Raw genomic sequence first — 11,543 nt, forward strand, 5'->3', positions numbered from 1 at the left:
CTCCGGCGGTTCCCCTCAAAAGAAAAAGATACACTCCGGCGGGGCTCTGGCGGAATCGGCGGCGGTCTAGGTCGTCCCAGAGAGGCGAGCTTGCACTGCCGCTGTCTGCTCCAGCCAGCCCATTCAGAGAGGCGAGCCCACCTGGGAGTTCCCTGCTGCACCGGCGGAAGCAGCGGCGAGTCCAGCGAGGCTGCCGCCTTCGACCTCCTTCCTCCTCTCTCCTCCGCTCCACCAAGAAGAAGCACACCGGCCCCATGTGTCAGTAAATTACAAGGTAATCATCTTCAATTTCTACATACACCTTCCAATTGTTGCCAGCAATCGCAAACTGTGTTAGATCTGATGTCATATATGTACCACCCTGGTACAATTAATAGCATTACATTTTACATGGGCACAACGTGAAAGCAATTTCGTTCGATATAGTACTTGTGTAACTACTACTACTACTACTACATTACAAGATACTGTTGTGGCATATCAGACATTTTTCACTCGTTGTAAATTTCTATCTATGCTTGCAGTATAGGGTGACCTGCAGACGAAACAAATGGCTTGGGAGGCATTGTTAGACTGGGCAAGCTTCCTGTTAACATGTTCATCACTTTTGCTGCCGATGGACGATTCTTTGGGTTCCACTGGATGCACCATAGGGCAACAATGGCCAGCTTTCTCATTATATCTTTCTCCATTTGCGCCATTTGCCTAGTTGATTCCAGTTCTTGGCCAGTGATTATTTTCTCATATATCCACTCTGGAATATACACCTCGTTTTGGTTCTCAACCCATGGATCTGAGTTTCTTCTACCACTCACCATTTCCAGCACTAGCATGCCAAAGCTATAAACATCTGACTTGTAGGAAATTGTACCAAAGTTCCGAGAATATAACTCTGGGGCGATGTAGCCCAGTGTTCCTCTAGCTGCAGTAAGTGTAACAATACTTTCATCTCTGGAACACAGCTTTGCAAGCCCAAAATCTGAAATCTTTGGATTGAAGCTGTAATCTAGCAAGATGTTGTGAGGCTTGATGTCAAAATGGAGGATGCGCTGATTGCACCCTTGATGCAGGTACTCCATTCCTCGTGCAACGCCCGATGCTATTTCAAGCATTTTGTTAGGTGCTAATAGTTCTCGGCAAATATCCGATTCATGTGCGAATATATATTTCTCAAGTGATTCATTAGGCATGAATTCGTAAACAAGAGCACGCCTTGTTCCTTCGGAGCAAAACCCCAAAAGGCGAACCACATTGGCATGGTGGATTCTACCAATGGTTGCAACTTCATTTATGAAGTCCTCTCCATTACTCTTCGAGTTCTCCAGCATCTTTACTGCCACAGGTACTCCACTTGCCAACCGACCTTTGTATATGCTTCCAAATCCACCCTGACCCAGTTTATCTTTGAATCGTCTTGTTACCTTTTTAACTTCGGAGAACGTGTACCTTGTTGGTTTTGATGTGCCGTATGCCTTGAGAAACATTTCTATTTTCAAACGTATCTCTTCATCAGCCTTTGATTTTAGGGATAGATATAGTGCAGTGGCTGCTGTCAACAAGAGAACCACAAATGTGGCCGCCGATGATGTTGCTGAATGAACACAATGTGGGAAACAGTGAATCATACTTGGATTAAAAGACTTTATTTCAAGTCCTGCCTCTTATGTGGTATAAGAGTATGCAAGAATAAGAGCGATAACTAAAAAGATGTATGCATAATACCTGCAATGACTTTGGCACGTGAACCTGCAAATAGGAAATAAGCAATTTAGATTTTGAGGGCAGAATAATACAAGATAGATAAATTATTATTCTGTTACAAGAAAGTCAAAAATAATTCTAGTACTGTCGTTTTTTAGGCCATGCTGGAGAGCTTCATGTATATTGTTAAGATTGAAAAGGTCTTACAGCCACAAAGTAAGGCATGGCCCAAGATGAACAAACATCAAAACTACAAATTACATAGGCAACTAGTCAATCTAGACGACCTATACCACCACTAAATCTCTGTCTCTCACAATTGAGGCTCCAGCAGCTATCTGCGACCTATCATCTGATCTGATATCCTCGTGAATGTCCTGAATGTTATGATGGGTTCAATTGAAAACCCTTCCGTTTCTCTCCTTCCGCACCTTCCATATAAGCAGGACATTATAAAATTGTACATAGATGACGTCACGCTAATTTGTGACAAACACAAATCAATCATATATATATTTTGGCGTCACTTTTTTCTAACCAATAATTTCCCAACTATAGAAAAATGTGATAGGTTTTATAAAAGAACATAATGATCAAACTAGTCATAGAGATCTTAACTTTGTTGCGACGTCACTTTTTAGTAACAGTCTCAAAAGTATGAGCATCACTTCAATACAGTTTACATGGTTGGGATTCAGGCCACCTTTTTTCAGAAGGTAGGATAACAACTAACGTGAATCTACCTTGCCGACTTGTCTGCTTACAGTAAGATTGCGCTCTAACTAATAAACCATGGTTATTGGAGAAACATGCTAGAGTTTTTTTTTAACTTTTTTCACCCTGAGCTGCTTGGTATGACTTCGACAACATGAATATAAAACCTAAACATCCTAGTGAATAGTGAGTTTATTAGAGAATGTCCTTATATTTAAAGGGCTTAAAAGAACTTACAGCAATCTTATATCTCAACCAGCTTGTTTGTTAGAATTGTTGGAGGTTAATATAGTAGCAATATTGGAGCTACCTATAATGCTTTTCACAATGGATATGGTTGGAGTATCAGAACCATGGGGGTGTGAAATACTTATTAATCTCAGATATGCTGGTCAGCAAACATATTTGCATATGTCACAATGGTGGGATAAATATAATTGTTCTTTATTGAATCATTTAGACATTCTGCCCAGATAATTTAGGGCAAGGAAATGTTCTGAACTTGTTTTTTGGTGCTTCAGAAGTCAGAAACAGTACCTTGGTGCTTGCAGAATGCTTGCCTGCGTTGTGAACTGAATCCGCATGGGTGCCCTTTTTGCTCACAGTCTTGACAAATGTTAGTTATGTTAGGAACCGACCAAAATAAGGTTATCGGGATTCTTTTGGCCTTTATATTGAAGAGAACAGAATATCTGCAATCATAACCTGACGGATCCACCAGAGTTGGCAGCCAAATGCCATTCAACACCACTGTACAATCTAAGGGAAGAAGAGACATGGATTCACCAGAGTCCATCAAATACATGAGTTGGCTTGTGTTGCTAAGGCAAGAAATTGGGCCAACAACACTGTCCCTTGTACCCGGTGTAACACGAGCCTTCTTATCTGGTTTGAACTCTCTTGAACAGCGTACCAGTGTTGCAGTTTGAGGTGTAAGTAGTCTGTATACACTAGTTGATAGGTTGGTGGTAGAGATCTTCTGAAGCGGGCACCGAGTCCATGATTCTTCAAGCGGGATGACATTCAGGGTACCGCCGCTGTAGTCGATTGCAGTGACCTTGCATAATCCAAGAATTGGATGAAGTAGGATGGTATCTGCTTCCTTAGAGCATGATAGCTCCATGCCAGGTGCCCCACAAGATGGGAGACTGGTTGCAAGGCGGAATGGAAATCGGGTCTCTATGTTGCCATCACTACACCTCGATGGTGGGCAGTCATGGAAAAATTGACCATCGCCGCTTGCTGTGGCCATGCTGATTTTGTAGGTGAGAACTGGAAATATCAGAGCTATGGCTAGAACTTGATACATTTTCTGTGATGAAATGAAGGCTGGAGGCAAGGAGATGAAGTTTCGCCTACAAAACTGAGCTTGTTGCTGAGCCGTATGGAAGAAGGATACAAGACTGAGCTTCTTTAAATGGTGAATCAGAAAGAAGAAAAATCTTAATAAGTATAGAATGATGGACCCATGATACAGATTCTGGCTTGGATTCTGGCTTGGATGTTGCGTATGCCAAAGGGAATTGTCTGCAAGTCAAAGTCTATGCCGACTTGTTTGACTAACATGACTCCTTGGATGTTGCGTATTCTAAAGGGAGTTGACTGCAAGTCAAAGTCTATGCCGACTTGTTTGACTAACAAGACCACATGACTGGTAATGGGTTAGGAAGCAACCACGAAGGAAACCAGACTGACTTGTATATGCCAAAAGCTGTCTTTCTATATCATTCTGAAACCATATTGGTCAAGCCGGCCCCAGATGATTAACGTTCTTATATACTCTGATGCTAGCTTCCAGGCCTGAAATTGCACCAGCGGAGCTGTCATGATGAACTCTGGTGCATCCCTCCATTCTGTTATTCTGAAAGCATTCACAATTTCCTCTACACTTTCAGTTCTTGTAATAAGCAGTGAAGCAGCAGATATTCTGGGACAAGCAGTTTGCCCTTCTTTCTCTTGTGGACATCTCCAAGACATGCACTATCCTTTCCGTTTGCGAGGTGATCCACCTGGTTGCGGTGTTCAAGAATACGAGCTAGTTTGTGTTGATAACCATGCTATTATTCATATCAACAGGGGAAGATACCTCGTGACCAATATCTCATACAGTGAGTCTATTTTCTCGGTTATTGATGTCAATTTGTACAACAGCAGTTGCCCTATTCCTAATAGGGATCATCCTTATGTTTTTGGTATGAAATCGGCAAACATGACCCTGTTCTATCCGTATGCACCTACATGGGCTACCTTTGTGAGTTGTCCACGCATCATAAAGGACAATGTTTTTTACAGGCCCGTTGCTTGCCGGAGTACAAACAGTTCTTTTGTATATGTCTTGACTTCAATGTTCTCTTATTCTGTTGGAAAGCCTTCATGTAGATACTTGGCCATGACTCCTTTGGGTGGCGTGCGCATAAATGCACCAGATAGTCTTATAAGTTATGATTATGAACATGTTGTAAAATTTATGAGGACTGGTTTTGCTGTTCAATTTCCTTTTAAATTTCAAGACAGCCCCTGGGCATATTCTTGGATCATCAACACATGCCTGAATGATTCAATGAGGTGAGTCTGCACCCTGTGGACGAGACACTTTTCTCTGCTTTCATTGCCCCCCCTCAGATTTGATTATCTTACCTCAAAGCAGCATATCCTCTCACTAATCAATGTTATAACTTGCAGCTACTTCTACAAACAGATATCTAGTACAAGCATCGGAAATCAGAGTTCTGCAATTGTCGGTATCGACATCCATTTCTTGAAATGCATAAATGACTATTCCTACCAGACTAAATTATTTTGGGCTGCGGTAGTCATAATATCTGCTATAAATATTATGAAGTTCATTATTGGTAATGACCAAATCGCTTAATCATAATCATTATGCCTACATAATTGTATACATCGAACTTAGGTATGCAATCTCGTTTATGCAGTGCTTGCTATATTATCGAGGCTTGCATTTGCACCATTGCTTGTGTTGACCTTCCTTGCCTACAAATACTGGAAAATGAAGATATCAGTTGATGCGGTTGAGAAGTTCCTCCAGATGCAACAAGCCTTTGGCCCAACAAGGTACGCTTACACAGACATCACCGCAATCACAAGCCACTTCAGAGAAAAGCTGGGCCAAGGAGGCTATGGTTCCGTGTACAAAGGTGTTCTCCCTGGTGATGTCCATGTTGCCATTAAAATGTTGGTCAATTCCATGTGCAATGGAGAAGAATTCATTAGTGAGGTGTCCACCATCGGAAATATTCACCATGTTAATGTAGTGCGTCTATTGGGTTTCTGCTCTGAGGAAATGGGGAGGGCTCTTGTTTATGAGTACATGCCTCATGGATCGCTTGATAAGTACATCTTCTCGTCTGAGAAGAGTCTGTCCTGGGACAAGCTAAATGCGATTGCTTTGGGCATTGCTAGAGGGATTGATTATTTGCATCGAGGATGTGATATGCAGATTCTACACTTTGACATCAAGCCACACAACATACTTCTTGACAGCAACCTCATCCCCAAAGTTGCTGATTTCGGTCTTGCCAAGCTATACCCAAGGGATAACAGTTTTGTGCCACTGAGCGCGCTACGCGGAACTGTTGGGTACATAGCTCCTGAGATGATATCTCGTAGCTTTGGCGTCATATCAAGCAAGTCCGACGTTTACAGCTTTGGGATGCTGCTGCTAGAGATGGCTGGAGGAAGACGAAATGCAGATCCAAATGCACCGAACTCAAGCCGGGCGTACTATCCATCATGGGTGTATGATAGCCTAACTGAACGAGAGGTGGATGAGATATCACCTGCTGCTGACATGCATGAGCTAGAGAGGAAGCTGTGCATTGTTGGACTATGGTGCATTCAGATGAGATCTCATGATCGGCCAACGATGAGCGAGGCCATCGAGATGCTGGAAGGTGGTGTTGATGACTTGCAAATGCCATCGAGGCCATTCTTCTGTGACGAAGGGCACACCCACGTTGAGGATTCTTATCATTTGTCATCCGAGTTGACTGCAATATCCGAGGAGGAGAGCGAAAATATTTATTTGTGATATAATGTACGAGATGATGCACTTAGCTTGTGTTTCCTGAGTCCTATGTACTTCCATGCGGAAACATAACTGCAAGCAGAGTAGCAGAATGGAGAACTCTTACTGTTATGTGCATATGTGCATGCCGTCTTGTATATGATATACTTTTGCTTGAGACCAAAGTCCATGAATTTTTTTACTGGTCACAATTCAAGGTATTTCATCATGATTTTTTACACACATATATTTCATCCTTATATATATATATATATATATATATATATGCAGAATTTTTAAAGATTTTTTTTGAAACCGAAAAGTTTGAATTCGGAATTTTCAAAAAAATTGGTCTCCATGGAGCTTGGTCACCAAAACGCCCTACTCCCAACTTGCGGTGCTTATCTTGTTGAAAGCGTTGTGTACTTGTTGTTGTGTTGGTCTTCATTGGCTTGTCTCAGACAATCAGGATAAAATTTCTTGTCCAGCGCGTCTCTGATCAGACATGAAGGCGATGGTGCGATGATGTTTATCCCTTCTTAAAGACGCCGCTATAGAAAAATTTGACTTTATCGTAGGTGTAATTTCATATTTTGTAATGATTTACTCATGGCCCTTCCTTTTATACTCTTCTTAATACTAATTAATAAGAATGACTATGTGCTTTGCAATGATGCATAGTCCGGAGGTTTTAACCTCCTTTTCCAAAACAAAAGGAAAACGGAGTTCCAAATATGAGTTCAACTCACACGCCGCTGAATTTGGATTTGAAAGTGTCTTCCATGGCAGATATATCATGTACGAGTGATGTGAAAAGGTTTTAAGAAAAATCGTGATCTTTTTGCTGCAATTTGAAACGGTAGCATGTTAACCTCTCATTTTGGCGTGAGGTTCCAGCTGCTCGGGATGTGTACCAGGAGCCGGGGTGTGCATTCGGTTTTTTCGATTTCATTCGGTTCGGTTTATACAGTTTCTGGTTTATATGGTTTTATATATAGATATGGATCGGTTTCGGTAATAACCATTTCCTTTCGGTTCGGTTTCGATAATAACCAAATTAACCAAAGTTGACGTGAATTTTTGAGCCAACACATAACTTTTCCACATGTAAATAAATGATATATATCATGATGAGGAAAAAAAACAATTAGAAAATGATAAGGGAAAGTAGTGGCTGCACCCTAGCTCGGTGCATCCACGCAAGAAAACATACCAAAACATTTCAAGAAAAACTGAAACTTTATAGGAATGATCATCGATAAATGTTAGAGAGATTTGCAAAGTTTGGTAGTCAAATGACATCCAGGGAGCTCTGTACAAAAAAATTACAAATTCTGCTCAAACAATGCACATATATTTTGAGTAATTTTTTTTTCTGTACAGAGTTCCTTGGATGTCATTTGATCACCAAACTTTGCAAGCCTCTCTAACATTTGTTGATGATTATTCCCACAAAGTTTCAGATTTTTTCAAAATGTTTTAGTATGTTTTTTTTGCATAGGTGCACCGAGGTGCGGTGCAGAAAAAGCACTCTCAAAGAATAAAGAAGGGACGTTGGATAAGCAGTCAGGCTAATCACGTAAACTGAAGCAGTAAATGGCTATTACGGGTTTGAACTTTGAACCCACAAAAAAAACTCAATCTTGATCAATTTGGTTTAAACAATTGAAATGCAAACGGTTTTCAGACTTCAAAACTGAAACTAAAACCGAAACTTGAAAAACCCAAAATTTTGGCTCGGTTTGGTTTTTGGTTTACGGTTCGGATTTGCACACCCGGAAGCGACCAGTGCTATGCATTCAACAATATCTTACACATGATGCACATGGAACTCAAAGAAAACTACTGTTGTGCATACGTGACAGGTCCAGTTTGAAGTGCTAAATTTCAGGTTCAACAACTTTAGACAGAAAAAAAGCTACTTTGGGAGAGGGGCAAATTGGCTCCCGAGCTCATCTACACCCGTCATGAACAGTGAAATCAAATAAAATACTAGAAAAAAAATCAAAATTTTCCTTTTTGCAAGATAGACGTTTCAGTGTGTGAGGTCCATGTCAAATTTCAGCTCATTTGGACATCTGAGTAGCTTTCAGCAAAAAAGACAAATTTGATGTTTGTGAAGTAGTATACTGTTCATGTACTGTTTTGGCAGTTTCATTATTGCTAAGAGCTACTCAGCTGTTCAAACAAGCTGAAATTTTACACGGACCTCACCCACTGAAATATCTTCCATGCACTTTTTATTTTATTTTTTGTAGTATTTTATTTTATTTTACTGTTCATACAGTGGAGATGAGATCTGGCTTAGAAATGGATATTCGCTACTTTGGACGAATATTCTTTGTGAGCTACTCCCTTCGTCCATAATATAAGAACATTTTTTACACTAATGTAGTGTCAAAAACGTTTTTATATTATGAGATGGAGGGAGTAGTTGCATGTGGATATGTGCGTCAGGCAGTATTCTACTCCCTCCGTTCCTAAATATAAGTCTTTCTAGAGATTCCACTATGGACTACATACGAAGCAAAATGAGTGGATCTACCCTCTAAAATATGTCTATATACATCCGTGTGTAGTCTGTATTGAAATCCCTAAAAAAACTTTTATTTAGGAACGGAGGGAGTAAGATGTATATCGAACTGGGAGCTCCTATTAGACCCTCGCTGCATGCAATAGGGGCGCGATGCAAAGGGGAATCTTGACGGGCCACGTTCTACATTTTACTATAAAACGACTTTTACTGTAGGGGGATAACTACTGCAGCACATGAATATCTTGGCATGCTTATACCACGTGTTACTGTAGCGTTTGACTCGAAAATTTGCAAATTCATTTATTAAAAAGTGAACATTTTTCAAGTTTGTGAAAATGTTTTGAAAGAAAGCGAAAGATTTTGAAATTTCAGGCACTTTAGGAATCTATGAACAGTTTTTCAAACTCTACTTTTCTAATAATGTGAACATTTTTTAAATATTATAACTTGTTTTTTTGAAACTTTGAACAGTTTTTTAAAAATACGATTTTTTAAAACTTCAAACATTTCTTTGAAAAAGTGAACAATTATTCAAATTCTGAACAATTTTTGAATATATTGAACATTTATGAAATTTGAGATTTAAGAAAAAAGGGAAACAGAATTAAAAAAACAGTAAAAGAAACGAACCAAAGGAAAACAATTCAGGAAGCTTCTAGAAGATTTTCAAAATCGGTTAAAACCGGACAGGGACCGTTCCCACTAAAGTTGGATCGATATAACCTACTCCCTCCGTTCCTAAATACTTGTCTTTCTAAGCATTTCAACAAATGACTACATACGGAGCAAAATGAGTGAATCTACATTCTAAAATATGTCTACATACATCCGTATGTAGTAGTCATTTGAAATGTCTAGAAAGACAAATATTTAGGAACGGAGGGAGTATATGGGCTGGCAAAACCATGACTATTGGATGCATTGAACGCCCAATAGGAAATTCGCGCAGCATCCAATAGAAAAGGAGGTCTCGTATTGCAGGCGAGCATGCTGTCGAGTGCGGGCTCTATCTGCTGCTTACTGCGGTAGACTGTCGGGGAAATGCAGGCGACCCGACTGGGTCGGCCCACTGGCGCACGAGCAGAGCGAACGGGCGTATGGAGCGAGCGATGAGCACTGTAGCGAACCAGGCAAGAAGCACTATAGTATATAGCAGATCAAACCGATTACTGAGCGAACCGACCAAGGATACTATAGCGAACACTTTTAAAAGAAGAACCACTTTTAAAACGCGAATAGTTTTAAAATTTTGCGAGCATTATTATCAAAATTTCGATTTTTTTAAAACACGAATTTTTTTTAAATTTTCTGAACAATTTTTTAAAAAATGGATATTAAAGAAATACGAAATGTTTTAAATTTTTTGAATGATTTTCGAAAGCACAAACATTTTTCCAAATTTGTGATTTTTTCAAACGTGTGAATAGTTTAAAACAACATGAACGCTCTTTCAACTTTGCGAACTTTTTTTAATTGTGGACATTTTTTGAAATTTTCAAAATTTGAAAACAGAAAAAGGAATGATCGTAATAAAAAGAGTATAAGAAAAAAAATCCAGTTCAGGAACCTTCTAGAAGGTTCCCTAGACCGGGATTCTGTTGAACGTACGACAGCTTAAAATTTTCATACTAGAATCTTTTTCGTATCATCCTAGAATCTGTAATACTTTGGGCTTACCCCGTATAAAATGATTTTAACATTTATCCGTTTTTTCATTAAACAAAACAGGGGCTCCGGCATCATACAAACTACATTCTTGAAAATAAACCGGACAAAGTAGGTTGTTCGGGTAAATTCAGGCCAAAAAAGCCTGAGCGGGGTATTCAGTTCTTCTGATATAAGAAGTTAATCTCGTCAGTTTCAGCAACCAAAAGAGAGCACCTAAATAAGATGATCAAGAGGGAAATCATCAATCTGAATATGGTCTTTGTAATTATGAAGGAACATGTTAGACGGAGAACTATTACTTGCAGTGAAATTGTTGATCAAATATAATCCATGTCATGGAATCCTGGGCGCTCATATTTATCTGTAGCTACTTGCGTTTGTAGACGACCACCATTCTCTTGTTGGTGCATAAATAAATCCGCACTGTTAATTATCCTGCATAAAAGAATGCCAGTGTTACCGATCTACAAGAGGGAAAGATGTTAGGAGTTGTATGATTTTTTTTGTTTGCAAATAAGAGTTGTATGATTGATAGGTCAAACTTGGCTGCCGCTTGATTAATATGCAGTATGAAAATCCAATTCGATGCCCGCACCCGGTCAGAAAAAAAATTCAAAACAAATACTAACAAAATTCAAAAACATCCATTTTTTTTGTGTGATAGACAATTACATGCGTGAGGTCCCTCCAAATTTCAACTTATTTGGACATCTGAGCAGCTCTCTGAAAAAAAAACAAATTAGGTCGAAACAGTGTGTGAACAGTAAATTCTTTTACAGACCCTGAATTTGTCTTTTTTGCTGAGAGTTGCTCAGATGTCCAAATGAGTTGAAACTTGGAGTGTACCTCACGCATAAACTTATCTACCACATAATTTTTTTTGGATTTTTTTTAATA

At 39.6% G+C, this 11,543-nt stretch overlaps 1 protein-coding gene and 1 pseudogene across 1 annotated transcript; one reads left to right on the top strand and one right to left on the bottom strand.

The window, feature by feature from the left end:
- Positions 1–480: 480 nt before the first annotated feature.
- On the bottom strand, positions 481–3,732 carry LOC119279262 (annotated as a pseudogene).
- A 293-nt stretch (positions 3,733–4,025) lies between these two features.
- LOC119274678 (rust resistance kinase Lr10-like) lies at positions 4,026–6,683 on the top strand. Its single transcript, XM_037555399.1, has 3 exons — positions 4,026–4,980; positions 5,098–5,267; positions 5,352–6,683. The coding sequence occupies exons 1-3, from the start codon at positions 4,241–4,243 to the stop codon at positions 6,464–6,466; spliced, it is 2,025 nt and encodes a 674-aa protein (XP_037411296.1). The 5' UTR covers positions 4,026–4,240; the 3' UTR covers positions 6,467–6,683.
- Positions 6,684–11,543: the final 4,860 nt, after the last annotated feature.

This window comes from Triticum dicoccoides, chromosome 3B (genome assembly GCF_002162155.2).
Source record: "Triticum dicoccoides isolate Atlit2015 ecotype Zavitan chromosome 3B, WEW_v2.0, whole genome shotgun sequence".
NCBI classification, from domain to species: domain Eukaryota; kingdom Viridiplantae; phylum Streptophyta; class Magnoliopsida; order Poales; family Poaceae; genus Triticum; species Triticum dicoccoides.